This window comes from Haliaeetus leucocephalus, unplaced genomic scaffold (assembly GCF_000737465.1).
Source record: "Haliaeetus leucocephalus isolate CR32 unplaced genomic scaffold, Haliaeetus_leucocephalus-4.0 Scaffold702, whole genome shotgun sequence".
Classification (NCBI taxonomy): domain Eukaryota; kingdom Metazoa; phylum Chordata; class Aves; order Accipitriformes; family Accipitridae; genus Haliaeetus; species Haliaeetus leucocephalus.
In genome coordinates, this window is record NW_010973138.1 from 4,721,274 (window position 1) to 4,737,120 (window position 15,847).

At 38.8% G+C, this 15,847-nt stretch overlaps 1 protein-coding gene across 2 annotated transcripts in view; it reads right to left on the bottom strand.

The window, feature by feature from the left end:
• Nucleotides 1-15,342, bottom strand: part of DOPEY2 (dopey family member 2) — a 50,962-nt gene extending 35,620 nt beyond the window's left edge. For both annotated transcript variants that reach the window (XM_010580348.1, XM_010580347.1), the window contains exons 1-5: nucleotides 15,148-15,342; nucleotides 4,495-4,676; nucleotides 4,237-4,407; nucleotides 1,596-1,785; nucleotides 96-194 (exon numbers count right to left, since the gene is read on the bottom strand). In XM_010580348.1, coding sequence (XP_010578650.1) covers nucleotides 96-194; nucleotides 1,596-1,785; nucleotides 4,237-4,407; nucleotides 4,495-4,676; nucleotides 15,148-15,285 — 780 coding nt within the window. In that variant the 5' untranslated portion in view covers nucleotides 15,286-15,342. The remainder of the gene's footprint in view (nucleotides 1-95; nucleotides 195-1,595; nucleotides 1,786-4,236; nucleotides 4,408-4,494; nucleotides 4,677-15,147) is intronic.
• Nucleotides 15,343-15,847: the final 505 nt, after the last annotated feature.

A 15,847-nucleotide genomic window follows, 5' to 3' on the forward strand; every position in this document is an offset into this window, starting at 1 on the left:
TTTGGTAATAATAGAGGTAGGAGCTGGATTGGTTTCACAGAAGACACCTTCCCGCACAAGGTGCGCATGTGACAATACCAAAATAGTCCTCTTACCAAAGCTGTATAAAATGGGAAGAAGAAGAGAATCACTTCTAAAGTGTTTCTTTGCACAAGGACATTTGAATCCAATACTGATACACACAAAGACTTTATCTGTAAAAGGAAAAGAAAGCATCATGTGTTTTACTTCATGATAACATTTAAACTACAATCACTGTTAATAATCACAAGAAGGAAAGAAAGCAAACTTGGTTACATGTGAACAATATCTTTTTAAATAAGAGGATAATTACTCAGCCATTTAACTCCTGCCCCCAAAATGAGTTAAAAAACAGTTTTGTGGAATACTGTTAAAAGAATAGTTAATACTTACAAAATACTTGGTTTTGTAACAACACAGAGTGTCACAGCATGACATCACCATGTCATGTGAAGAATGTGAAGCCTCACAAAATGCACGTATTAAAGTACTCTAACTAGCATTACTTATTCCATCACTCAAGTTTAACATAAATTACTACCTACTGAGATTTCCATTTTACTAAAAAAACAAAAAGACACTAAATTTCAGAATTGTCTTCCAGAAATGCACTTTGAGAAATCCACATTAAACATTGTATATACTGCATTGCAGAAAAGCTGGTCTTCAACCTTAAATGCAAATTCAGAACAGGTAGAGAAAACACGTCAGGTTTATCCTCTGATTTGAAACAGCCAGTCTTTTAAGGCTGTATGTAGTACCGATTACCAAAAACTGCAGAAGCTTCAGAAGCCTTGCATTCTTCAGGCTAACCAAAATGTGTATGGGAGATTCTCTGCTATATTCCAGGTAAGATGCTTCCATGAAGTAACCATATTAAGCAATTCCAAAATATGGACATTTCAGCCTCTTTTTCTCTCTCTCCAAAGTATTTTTAAAAGCATGTGTCGTGGTTTAACCCCACCTAGCAACTAAGCACCGCACAGCCGCTTGCTCGCTTCTCCTCAGTGGGATGGGGGAGAGAATCAGAAGAGTAAAAGTAAGAAAACTTGTGGGCTGAGATAAAGACAGTTTAATAGGGGTAAAGCAAAAGCCGCGTGCACAAGCAAAGCAAACCAAGGAATCCATTCACCACTTCCAATCAGCAGGCAGGTGTTCAGCCATCTCCAGGAAAGCAGGGCTCCATCACATGTAATGGTTACTTGGGAAGACAAAACGCCACAACTCCGAATGTCACCCCCTTCCTTCTTTCCCCAGCTTTATATGCTGGGTAGGATATCATACGGTCTGGAATATCCCTTTGGCCAGTTGGGGTCAGCTGTGTCCCCTCCCAACTTCTTGTGCACCCCCAGCATCCTTGTGGTGTGAGAAGTAGAAGAGGCCTTGACTCTGTGTAAGCACTGCTCAGCATAAATCCAAAACATAGCCCATACTAGCTACTATGAAGAAAATTGACTCTATTCCAGCCAAAACCAGCACAGCATGTTGTCCTAATTTAATACAGAGAAGGCACAATCTGCTAGTGTGCTGGTATTATGGTGGATAAGACTGTTCTACGAGTGCAATGAACTTACTGTGAGCTTATAATCAGCGCCGAGCATGTACTTCTGCTGTTTTCCAGACAGCTCTCTGTTGATATGACTGACAACAAAAAGAGAAGCAGGCAGCCTGATGGATGGGCTGACCAGGACACCACCCCAGAGTGCTCCATAGAACACTTCTTGGCCCATCAACAACGAGAGCTTCACAAGCACAGCATCTGTTCTGTATGGAAATATATTTGACATGAGAAAATAGATTTTTGTTAGTTCAGTTTTATACCATAAAGGAAATTATACACAGAATTAGTATTGTAGTTGACATAATTTATTTAATTTCCTCATCTTTGTATTATCAGTATTGCCCTTTTCGTGTGAAGATGGCTGCATCTGATTGTACAAAAACAATAAAGAACCACTCAATCCTTTGTCACTGTGCACACTCACTGAAACAAAACTTCTGTGCATACTTTGGAAACTTCTCCAGTAATTATCTGCAAGCATTAAGCTCTGACCAAATTACTGCAGTAGCTCTGATTGCAAGATATTTATGGTGAGAGGTGTGCAATGCTGAACTGGAATTAATTTAAGCTGATGCTAGACTCTGAAAGCCAATTTTTCCAGTCTGGGAACTGGAAGATATCCTACATATTTGTACTTACAAATGAGTGGGCTCAATCTGTAAGTCACTGAACGAAGGAAAACATGAGATAAAATAACACGCTGTCAGTTATTGCACATCGGACCAGTACACTGAAATTAGTTTCAGGCAATCATATTGGAGGTCCTATGACTGACTGCTTTGGCAACCCTGTCAGTACTCCAGTATTTTACTATAATATAGGGGTTAAAACCTCATGTGAGGAATGGAGAAGTGAGAAAAGAGGAAGAAGTCCAGCACAGAAGAAAGATCCTCCCTCCCCCCCAAAAATCCGATGTTCTTTTGCATTTCTTTATAAAGTAGCCCTCAAGCCATTTTTTCTTTTCCGTTTCGTGTCTCTGTGTGTGCGCGCATGCAAACTCATGCATATGTGTGTGTTTAAGAAGGAAATACTGTCTAGGCTGAAGCATGACCTAAGCTAGTACTTCTGCCACTTTCATGAACAACAAGGGATGTATTAGTGTTAGTTGTCAGTGTTGAAGATTCTGAAAACCTTCAGTGGAAAGTATCTCATGAAGCTGAATTTAAAATTAATCTAATACATCTTACAACACTATCTTGGTCTATCTTTCCTGCACCAGAATCATTATGATGAGTAAACTAAAGAAAGACTTTCTCATGTAATTTTTATATTTTACAAAATAACATTAAATTAATTTTAGCATAAATCTTTCACAGTGAAATATACAGTCACTTCCTGTCTGTGATCCTGTTTGTTCAAGGCAAAGAGGAAAACAGTGCCATCAAGAATAGGGGAAAAAGGTATAAAACCAGAAGTTGGACCTTGGAAGTTAATCTGCAATTCCCATTAACTCACTACTTCAAATTTAGTCAGTTTCAAAATGAGCTCAGTCTCCCTAAAAAGGCTTCAGATAGACAGGAGATTTAGTTCCAAAGGATTCCCTTTCTCCCCCAAGTCCCCAGGAGCTAGTGCTATAGGAAAGTGAAAACTATACACCGTCATTTACAAGCCTACCTGACAAAAAGCACATACTAAAATTAATGTTTCTGCAGCAGATGTATAAGAGGTATATACTTGTCCATAGATCTAATGTTCTGGAATTGGTAACTGAATGTTACTCACCAAATTGGGAACACATGCAATCTACTCTTAGCCGCTCCAGCAATTGATGTGAGCCTTCAATTTAATACTTGTTTTTAAAAAAAGGCATTAGACATAGAAGTATTTTGCTTATAAACAGCAATCTATGCAGCCTAGCACATCTCGCTTTTTTTTTTTTTTTTTTTTTTTTTAAAGGGTACACCACGCTTTTTAAGATTCAAAAAGGGCAGAGAAAACAGCCAACACATCCAGATTGGTAATACAGAAGGAAGTACATTAACAATGCAACGTTTGGTGACTCTTTAAGCAAAGAAACATTTGGATGAAACCTACAGTCGTTGAGTTCTTGTAAGATCTTACAAAACAGTTCTGATAACTGAAGTAAAACCACTACACAAACGAGTGCTGAGCTGCTCTTCTCAGCACACTTCCTGATCCTGACTTTATCGTACTGAATACCATTGCCATTACTGCCAGGGGCACCCAAGAGTGAGAGAGAAATTTTTTTCCACAACAGATTTTATAAGAGTTGCCTCTTGCTCGTGTTTTCAGAACCTGAGGGTAAGTATCTGGTACAGAAATACTGGAAAGAATTCATATGCTCTCTTGTGTTACAATATTTAAATAGAATTTATCGACAGAGCAGTGGTTTGGGGAGTCAGGTTAATTATTTAGGAGTTCAGAGGAGCTTTAAGAAATAGTTTTTATTCCTTTCGCTCAGCACATCCATTTTTAACCCTCCTTTTCCTCTTCTCTCCTGAGATGAAAATAGAAGGGGAAAGGGTTTTTTAACTTTAGCACTATTCGTTGCATTTTCCAGGGACTCACCATTCTTCCACCCTTAGAAGCTCTTTTATCAAGCCTGCTATATAGAAAGCTGACAGAAATTCCTTGAGAATTCCCTAGGAAAGCAAAATACTGTATATTGCTTTTAAATTAATATTAGTTCTCACCTGTCATAAATTTCTGATCCTTCTTCCAATCCAGGCAGCAGTCCAATTAGAAAGGCTTGAAGACCAGGCAGGAGGGACTTTTGGAGAGGAAGAAAGTATTTCTCGTACAAACCAAGGAGAACAGGCCTCACTGACATTGCTGCATTTGCCAGCAGAGGAAACAAACCAGAGCTTTTTTTTAAAAAAAAAAAAATTAAAAAAAAAATTAGTTAATTAAAATAGACTGTGAAACACAAATACTTTTAAAGAAAAGTTTACCTGTACAGGAATAAATCCTTGGCAAGCCATTTTGTCCCAATAATTTTAAAGATTATTTCATAGGTTTCTAATGCCTTTAAATGTACTCCACTAGGCAGTGCTGGATGCAAACACTGAGATAATCTTTTACTGATTATCAGCCGTCTTGGCAATAGAGAATACTTCAAGTTACTCTGAAGAGCCTGTGGAAGAAAGGAGATGAGAATAAATAGCTATAATATAAACCATGACGTATATGATGGCTGCATGACAAAGGTTTCCTACTAGCACTCTAAGAAGAAATAAATGCATTCAAGAGTTTTCTTTCATAAATGCATTTTGTTAACACTGAAACAGCAGAATTCTGCAACTGAGTTTTCATATGGAATCAGTCATGAACAATCTAGAAAAGTCTGGTCTTACTTTGCTTAGAGGCTGGAAAAGGAAGTCAAAGGACAGGACAGGGACAGGGTACCCTTATCCTATCTCCAGCGGAAGTAGGGAAGTGACAAGAAGAGCATCTTAGCTTTTAAGTACAGGGAATAAAGTAAGAATTAAATAACCATCTTTCCTCATAAATTTTCATTTCACATATAGCTGAAACATAAACAAAAAACCTTCCAACCAAAGCAGGCATGATTAAATGGGACAATAACATCTTAGAGAAGTTATTTGTAATTCTGTGTGGCTACAGTCAGTAAGCTTTATTAACTACACCCACTACATTGACATATAAGTAAAAGATCTTCAAGACAGGAAATAGTTAAAGAAGCATTGCAGTGTCCTGGTTTCGGCTGGGACAGTTAATTTGCTTCCTAGTAGCTGGTACAGTGCTGTATTTTGGATTTAGTATGAGAATAATATTGATAACACACTGATGTTTTAGTTGTTGCTAAGTAGCGCTTATCCAAAGTTAAGGATTTTTCAGCTTCCCATGCTCTGCCAGCAAGCAGGTGCACAAGAAGCTGGGAGGGAGCATGGGCAGGACAGCTGACCCAAACTGGCCAAAGGGATATTCCATACCATAGGACGTCATGCTCAGTATATAAACTGGAGGGAGTTGGCTGGGAGGGGCTGATCACTGCTCGGCCATAAGTCAGTGGGTGGTGAGCAATTGCATTGTGCATCACTTGTCTTTTCTGGGGTTTTATTTCTCTCTCTCTTTGTTATCTCTCTTTTCATTACTACTACTACTATTATTAATATTTTATTTTATTGCAATTATTAAACTGTTCTTAATGCACGAGTTCTACTTTTTTTCCCAATTCTCCTCCCCATCCCACCGCAATGCGGGGAAGAACGAGACAGCAGCTGAGTGGTGCTTAGTTGTTGGCTGGGCTTAAACCACGACATGCCGACAAGACAGTTCTCCGGAAAAAACAAACTGTAGCACCTTTCTTTGGAAAGATTACTTTTCCTTGAACCATGCATGCATTTCAGCAGGGAATTAAGTATGTCTCTTCAATTCAGAGACAATTAAAAAAAGAAATTGCAAGTAAATGGCACTTTAGCGTTTGATCACTGTCTGCTAAGGCAAATGGAAGTTTCACTACAGATTGACATTTGGGATTTTTCAGGATTAGGCAAGTTCTTGACTCTCCCAAAGGTTAAATCATGGTCTTATCCTATGTAATTGTTTTAAACTTGAGGTTCTTCTATCCTGCCTGAAAAAGGGTTTTGAAAAAAGCAGCAGACAAGTGAACTAACCTTTTATTGCTCATTTCCAAGAAAAAAACCAAAACAGTTCAGCAATGATCAGGGCATTCACTTGAATGCTGAATACTCTCATCAGCAGTAAGAGGAAGAGATAAAACCCATCATCTTTCAAAGGTGTGTGCAACTTATCGTGTAAGACTGCAGTTGGTGGGCATGAGAAGCTAGAGTCTGTGAGACTACTATTGCATTATTTCTCCCATTTCCTGCCCTGCCTAAACTAAGAGACCAGCTGTTAGTAAATAAAACTTAGTCAGGAAGAAAAAGGCTGACAGTTTGTAACAACAGTAAATAGAAAGGTCACGCCATTCTTAAATGCATACAGTACAGATGCCGTTTAGAGCCAATTAATTTCCTTCCTTCCCGCCCCCACTATGAGCAGGAGATCTGCATTTTAATAGGTACTAAAGACTAGAATCCAAGAATACAGCAATATTTCACATATGAAACTAAAACAGGTTATATTCATGGAGTTATCATTTATATCTTTTTAAACCTTTTATATTTGAAACATTTACTCATATATTACATGAGTAATCTTATTTCAATGTTAAAGACTGAAATCCTTAATACGTGTAATAAATTTGAAGACTGCTTGAAAGCTGGACTTTGAAACATTCTGTTTATATTGGTTGGTATGTTTGTATATTTGCCCACGCCCTCTGTATATATAAAACAAGGTAATTACGAAAAAAATATGCAAGTGGTAAATATTTTTCCCCTCAATCTTAAAATTGAACGCATAATATCTTAATATTCTATCAGTTAAAATTTAAATATCAACTAGGTAGAAAATGAAAACATTCACTGTTTATTACACAGGGAATCTGATCCATTACAGGAATAACGCCATCTCATAAAAAAAGTCTTGTTTGCCTTATTTCATTTCCTAAGGATGTAAATCTCCACCAGCAAATAAGAACTCTCCTTCCCCAAACATCAGGGACAGCGAAGCAAAACATGTAGTCAGAAGAGGAAAAAATACTCCAGGCATCTTAGGAGTTGAATGGTGGATATGCAGGGATAACTCAGTGTGAAGTATTTCTCCTGGGTAACTCTGAAACCTTCACATGTCCAGACTTCAGCAGGTGAGACTAACTTAGAACAAGACTACATTTATGTACATGTGCCAACTATACTGCTTCACCTAAAGAATCAGAAGACATCTCTGTACAGGAAGCAAAGATTTGAAGACATTTATTATGATCCTCATACATAAGCTGAGGAGAGTTTCTGCCCATCACATCAGAACAATTTGGAGATGAAACTCCCTTCTCAAAAGCATGTAGTCTTTTTTTCTGACTTGGGTTGAAGAAATACACAATTGGACACAAGCTACAATTCTTCTCAAAAGTGTGTGTTCCTGGTTAACATTTGTCTCTGATGTTCCAGCAGATGCAAGGGATTTTAAAACACACTGCAATATATTAGAAGACTGCGGTTGCATCAAGAGCCATTCCAGCAGAGGTGGGCTGGCTGCCACTTTGCTGAAAGGTTCAGATTCTTAACAGCTTCCCCAGAATTGCAGTGCTCAAAGAACTTTAAAAGGGTTGAAAGACTTTAATTAGCAGACAGATCTAAAACCATTCATTTAAATAAGAGTGACATGATAATATACGTATTTCCAAATGCCAGTTTGTTTCTGTGAGCTGACAGGCAAAGCTAAGAAGCTTGATTTTTAAATATCGTGAGCTCCCACAACTGAAAAAAAGAATGCGTTGTCTGAGAGATCTAGGACTGCTGAAATGCCATTATCATTTCAGCTGTTACAGGTAGTTAAATGTTGTGGTAGCAAGCCTGGTATCATTGGCACTGTATGCAGATAAAGATCCCATCCCAAACCACTGCTTCCACATTCAGAATCCAACACTAACGACTGCAGGTGGATAACTCTGCTCACAAGTTTCGACATCTATTATTCACCCATTCTTTTGATTCTTGTGAGCTTAATTTGGCTGTGTTCAGTTACATATGGGCTGAAGCCCACCCATGATCTACTTCTCCTCGTCTCCAACTGCTTTCCACATGAGCAGTTATGGTGGCAGAAGCGTAAAATGTCACTGGAACTCCTAGCAAGGGTTGGCTTGAGAAGCCTGAACTGCCAGCAAGCACTCCATGCTTAATATATCATCCCAGGGTTTGGTTTTCACAAATCAGTGAGAAATCAACAATCCCAGAAAACTACCACTGGCTTTTAAAATAAAGACTTTAATCAGTAAGTCAGGAAAAAATGAGTCATGAAAAGTAATGACTTGTGCTCATGCGCATGTCCAGTTTTCAACGTTTTACAGGTTCTTTTTCTTTATAACTGACTAGAGAATACATTACACACACTGAACATTTTCTAATGCATAAGCATGCTCAGAGTTTCTTTGAATGTGGGCTACAAAGGGTAAAAAGGGAAGACTATCTATTCTTTGCAGCAGTGTATACATGTGCCTTAAAAGAAAACACAGATACACACACACACACACACAGAGGAATATTCTTTTCCACAGTTACTGGTTTAAGTCATTCTGCACTGCTTTATAGCACCACTAGATGTCAGTTAGATCAATTTTCCTAGACATCAAAAAAACAAGCAAATTAAGTAAATATTTTTATTTACATAACTAGAATTCCAGAAAAATGCTGCATGTACATCAATTTATAAGATTATCTTCAACTAGGAGATACTATAACTCTTGTTTTAGACCACAGTGGTTGGGACGAGAGGGGCAGGAGAGCCTGTGATTCCATTTTCCATTGCTTCATTTTCCAAGTAAGAAAAATTCTAAACAGAGCTCCAGCTTCCATAAAAATAGCGGCACAAAGTTCAAAGGTGGTTGTGAGAAAACTGTAAACTAGGAGCTGGAGTTATATTAAAAAAGGGGGAAAAAAAAGTATAAAATATCCCTAGTCCTGCACATTGCATTTGCGCATCGGGTGTGGTGAAGTTCCATAAAGCAATTAGGAGGCAAAGATATAAGGCTTGCCTTCAACAGAAGGCAAGTGGTGCTTGTGTTTGTAATTCAGCTAACAGTTGTTATAAAGCCATAGCAGTCAGAGTTCTTATATGAAGCAACTGGTGTAATTAAAGGCTATGCTCATTAATTCCATATTTCAGAAGAATCCTTCTCTTCTCTCCCCTCAAGAACAGACATACTGTAACATTAAGTGTTACTACTGAAACAAACAATAGTTGTGCAGCTGCAATGACTTTTGTGCTCTCTTCCCTTCCCCTCCAAACAGAGCAAGTGTTTGGTTGAGATCATATTCACCTTTAAGTTTTTGAAGCAAGAAAAGCCTACAGAAACAAAAAGTAACATACTTATTTTCTACTGAAAGTGAAATTAAAAAAAAAAATTACTTTGAAATTGCAAACTAAAGACTAAAAATTAGCATTGTAAGAACTTGTAATCTGTGCATTTATACAGTTATGTCCAAGGATAAAAAGCAGTTTGAAAGCCTCTTTTAGAGCAAACATTGCTGTCATTACTGAGCAAGTCCATCATGCTGTAAGCATTAAATAAATCCTTCTAGAACAACTGATTTTTCAAAGTTTATAATGTTTTTTCATGGTGAATAATAATTATAAAAGAACATCTTGCTCAGAAAAGGGATGCTGCTTGCCAGCCAGCCTCAGTGGCTACAGTCACTAGTAAAACTTCTGTGCAAGTTCTATACTACCAATATCCAAATGCTGTTGAAAAACTGTTGACAGAGGTATTTCTGCAAATATGCGTGGGAAAATCCTGTCCATTATTCTTGTCAAACAGATGCAAGTTGGGGGTTTTTTGGTATGTTCGTTGGGGGTTTTTGTTGTTGTTGTTTTTTTATATATATGGATTAAATGAACAAACAGGGAAGTTTAAATATTCACTTGCCAAAAACCCAGTGAGATTTATTCAGTAAATTTCAGAGACTTTTTTGAAAACCTCCTTTCATAGTTTCCTTACAAAAGCAGGCTGTGGAATCCAATATTTACTACTGCTCAGTTCATCATTTTGCAAACTCTGCCACTCATCTACTGCTTGCCTGCACCCAGAGTTAAAACTTCTAGAAAATACATGCCTATTATCTGGATTAAAAACCCTAATGCAATCTATGCACTTGGATTTTCCTAAGTTCATAATGTTTTTAGACTCTTAATTGGCTGAAGTTCCCCCTACATTAATACTTTTATATGTATTTTATATCATATATGTACCTGTTTATACTTTGAATAGACAGTGACAAGCATTTTGGATATGAAAATGATGTTGAAAGCACCTATTTCACTGACAAGCCCACATATGCTGAACCACCACCTATTTGTAGGTTTAAAAAGACAACACCCTTCCCCCCCAGCATTTTTTTCCATCAAAGTATTGAAGTGATTTTGTGGAGTTGTATCCTTTTAAAACATTGGAACAAGCTGGCAAAATCTGCAATAGCACAATCATGTTTTAGCACTAAGACAATTGAAAAAGGATTACTGTATTCTGGATGCAGCAATCTGTACCGAACATCTGAAAACCTTAGTCATGAAACATTGCTTTCCAAACAGTGAACATATGCAGATTTGCAAAAACACTAAAAACATGGTTCAAAGCTGTATCCATGAACAGTACTGAGATGAGAATAATCCTGTTTCTTGAAGCATAGAGAAGCCGAGGCTACAACTACTAAATGACTGGTTTATAGTAACTAGAGCCTGAACAGAAGCAAAGCACAGAGAGAGATTTACAAGTAGGATATGAGTAAGTTTTAGGGCAAATCTGAAGCCCCTCTTTAAAACATTAACACCCATATTTACTGCCTGTTTAATCCACCTGTTTGCATCCATTTATATTCTTCTATAAGTATTTATAAACATTACTTTCCACTGTTTCTCCTTCACCATGATGATGCATAACACCCAATTCTGTACACGTTAAAATCCCCAAATCTTTCCCTTACAAACTCAGGGTGCAGCATAATTAGCAAATTCCACCAACTCTAGCTTTTGTCAGAAAATGCAGTTTCTCTCCATCCTTCACTCACGCTCACACTTGGTACTTGCAGTTCTGTTCAGAACACTGCAGGGGAGATTAATCTTACCTAGCCTTAGAAGCTTAGGTCAGCTAAAAAACATGGGCAAAACTGTAGTAACTCACCTCAGGCTCCCTATAATACCAGTGAGGAACATATGCAATTTTAGGACAGCAGTCATCTGACCTACTTTAAATAGTAAGAGATGAGTCACAACAACAACAAAAAAACCCCAAACCCCTACTCCTCTCCCTGCCTAAATGTGATTCGACGTGAAGCTGTCCACACCAGTCATCTGAATTTAGATAAGGCTCATCTCCCTTAAGTGACAAAAAATAATCTTTCTAGATCTACAAACTGACCCGTTTGGCTGACCATTCAGATTAAAGTCAACCAGTTTCTCTGTTGCTTCGCTGGTTCGACAAGTCACTGTGAAACATCAGTTAGAACCATAGAAGCAACAGAGAAACTGTGAAAAACAACCTTCAGATTAACCTTGGTAGCTAAGTAGTAACAGAAAAAAGTAGCAGAGCTGTCTTTTCACCAGGAGTAACAGCAGCAAGAGCTCCAAGATCACTTGTTTCAGCCAAGGTCAAAGGGATCTGGATCAGCTCCCTCCATTCTTTTTCCCTCATCTTTAAGAAGGAAGAGCCTGTGCTGCTTCCTCCAGACCTTTTATTGAAAGGGTAGTGCCACTGAGCTTCTACAGAAATAAAAGTGTGAGTGTGTGTGAATGTGTGTGTGTTAACTTGTGGGACTCAATAGTGCAAAGTATTGTTGAAGCCTGCCTAAAGGAGAAAAAGCCTCAGAAAATATTACACCTATGTAAGTGAGAACACCCACAATTAAAGTCAACAATACAAAGATCCTTAAGAAACATGTGCCTAAGAGAGATCTTCCATGCTACTCTAGAAGCATGAAAAGTACTTCTGAAACTCCCTGACTTACTCATCCTCTTTTGTCTCTCCCCTTGTCATTATTTTCACATTTGTTTAATAATAAGCATCACTGCACACCAGTTACTGACACCCAGGTTCCTGAATATAACCATGTGCAGTATTTAAAACATTTTAATCATTGAGATACTGCTGACCATCTCCATCCTACCTATTCTGTCCCTGCTCAATTCATTCACCCTCAAAACTGACTGTAGAAGATGTTATGCTCTTATGTTAGAAACACCTCTGCCTCCCCCCAACACTAACAGAACTCAACAACAATATTTATGTTTTAGGATGTAAGCGAACAAGTAATCATAGGAGTTAAGAGAATATCTATTGACATCTTATTTCACAACCTTCCTTTTGGTGGCACATTACCCTGACATATCATCCTTATTTTCAGACAACAAACAGAAGCAGATGAACACAGGGGATGATTTGCTCCCCCAATTCTTAAGCTCCTAAACTGATTACATCCATAAAGTACCACAGCAGATGGACTGATGTAACACCTAAAAGCTTTTTGCTTGGTTTCTACTATGCTGCTATATATTTTGGCAATTCTGTACCTGAATAAGGGTTTCAGATAGGTGTTAGTTAATCAGTTCAGTGTGTTCATCTAGGTCAAGATAAAAGATCAAAGCCTACCTCTTGCCACAGGTAAGAAATCTCTCACTCTAATTATTTATACTTTCTCTTTTGAGAGAAGCATTCTGAAGGCCTCTAGCTCTCCTTATTGACTCAACAGGAATCAGGATGACACAGTGAAGGCAGAAACGTGTAACTCCTATTGCCAGACAATATCCAAATTCCTCTGAAGAGGAAAGAACATGGCTGCCCTTAAAAACCCTCAGTTTGGCAAATGTTGTCCCAATTTTCTAGACGGGTAAGAAGGAAGACCCTGGTAATTACAGGCCTGTCAGTCTCACTTCAGCACCTGGTAAAATTATGGAGAAGGTTATTCTGGCAGTTATTGAAAAACACTTGAGAGACAACACAACCGTTGGTCATAGCCAGCACAGGTTCACAAGGGGAAAGTCCTGCTTAACCAACTTAATTGCCTTTTATGACAAGGTCACCCATCTAGTTGACCAAGGGAAGCCAGTAAATGTGTTTTTTGGGGGTTTTAGCAAAGCTTTTGATACTGTATCTCACAGTATCCTTCTAGATAAACTGTCCAGCACACAGCTAGACAAGTCTGTAATAGGTTGGCTGAGCAATTGGCTGATGGGTCGGGCTCCAAGGGTTACAGTAAACTGGATTACATCAGGCTGGCAGCCAGTCAGCAGTGGGATTCCCCAGGGCTCAATTTTAGGGCCAGTGCTCTTTAATGCTTTTATAAATGATCTGGATGCAGGAATCGAGTGCACATTAAGTAAGCTTGCTGACGATACTGAACTAGGAGGAGCTGTGGATTCCCTCGAGGGTAGAGAGGCCTTACAGAGAGATCTGGATTGACTAGAGAGCTGGGCAATTGCCAACCGTATGAAATTTAGTAAGACCAAGTGCCGGATTCTCCACCTGGAATGGGGTAATCCTAGTTATACGTACAAACTGGGGGACGAGAGGCTGGAGAGCAACCCTGAGGAAAGAGATCTGGGGGTTTGGGTTCATGGCAAGTTGAATATCAGTCAACAGTGCGCCCTGGCAGCCAAAAGGGCCAAACGTGTCTCGGGGTGCATCAAGCACAGCATAGCTGGCTGGTCGATGGAGGGGATTGTCCCACTCTACACTACATTGGCGTGGCCCCACCTCGAGTACTGTGTGCAATTTTGAGTGCCTCGATGTAAGAAGTACATCAACCTATCAGACTGTGCCCAGAGGAGGGCGACCGAGATGGTAAAAAGTCTTGAGGGAAAGACTTACAAGGAGCAGCTGAAGTCACTTGGTTTGTTCAGCTTGGAGAAGAGAAGGTTGAGGGGTGCCCTCATGGCAGTCTACAACTTCCTCAAGGGGGGCAGCAGAGGGGGAGGTGTTGATCTCCTCTCTCTGGTGACCAGCGATAGGACACGAGGGAATGGAATGAAGCTGCATCAGGGGAAGTTCAGATTGGACATTAGGAAAAGGTTCTTCACTGAGAGGGTGGTTGGTTACTGCGACAGGCTCCCCAGGGAAGTGGTCACGGCACCAAGCCTGCCAGAGTTCAAGGAGCATCTGGATGACGCTCTTAGTCATATGGTTTAGTTTTACGTAGTCCTGTGAGGAGCAGGGACTTGGGACTTGATGATTCTTATGGGTCCCTTCCAACTTGAGATATTCTACGATTCTGTAATTCTATGGATTCTCCTCCCCTTTGAAATCTCTGTAGTATTAAGGTTTAGCAACGACAGCAAAGGCATGCAAGGCATCTATCAGGTAACAACAGATGTTTCTTTACGAATTCTGCAGGAGTTGCCTCCTCCCCACCCCCTTTCCTTAATGACTGTAACTACTCTTGCCCCATGTATACTCAGGAAGAGAGACCAAAGGGGACACAAACAACATACACCTTGTTTCTTGGGTAGGAGGAGAGGACACACTTCCTAGATGTTTTCCCATAAAAGTCTTTTTCCTTCTTCCTATATTCAGCCATATTTTCCATGGTAATACAAAAGACACCACCAGCAGCAAATCAATTATTTCCCCAAATAGAAGGGAAGGGCATGGTCAAGTAAATGTGATCTTTAAATATAAACTTTGACTCAGAATATATACTAAAACTTGTGACCTCCTGTTCTATATAAAGACTTTTTTAGCTGCTCTAGAGTGAGTAACCAGCATCCTGAGGGTTTCTTCAATGCAAAACCTAAATTATCTTAGCTGTATAAAGGCAACAAATACCATTTGAAGGAAATCTCTGTTGGTTTTACCAAAATTTCTCACACTTATATGAAAGATACTGATATAGCTGCTTTTATTACCCTTCTCTTATGAACTAATATTTTTCTTGAGTGAATTTTCAATTTTGCTAAGTACTGTAAGTTACAGAAAAGTTAATAACAATACAAAGATAATAAACAGATGAAAAAATATTCCTGTGACACTATACCTTATTGAGTTTGCCAAGTGAAGATATAAGATCCGCCCATTCACTTGATGATTCAAAGTTTCTCAAAGCTTTCTCAATCGCTGAAGAATAATTTCTGTATCTGTAATCACCAAGTAACTCCTGCTCTTCTGGATCCATTTTTGGTTCTCATAGCAAGGTGGAATTTCCTGGTAAACTAAAACATGCATACAGTTACAAAAAGAAAACCCGCATTTAAGTTCTGGCAAACCTAAAGTACTGTAAGATAATAATAAATAAGTAGAAGCACTGACAGATCACAATAAACAGGTCATCTGCTCAAGTTTCAACATAAAGTTAAAAATAATTTAACAGGCATGACTCCAGCTCCCCACTGCCTGTTTTAGAAGTTTTGCAGTCACATTTTCCTATTTATGAAACGTGGTTTTTTTCCTTCCGTGCACGTGGATCTCTCACACAATAACAAAAAAAAAGGAATATAAAGTCTCACTATAAACAGTCAAAGTGCTGACAAGGAGTTAGGGAGAAGTAAATAGTTTTCATAATTTAACATCTGTGCAGTGTTTTGAAAGGTTACCTGTAGCGGTGGAATGTGAAATATTTCATATCAAAATACAACTTTCCAGAGGAATCCTGTTAAAGGGCCTCTCAGCCCCCAGCAGAAGGAGCTCTCAGAACTCTGTATCTCAACTTGTAAGCAGCAGATGCTGAAGTACTAGAC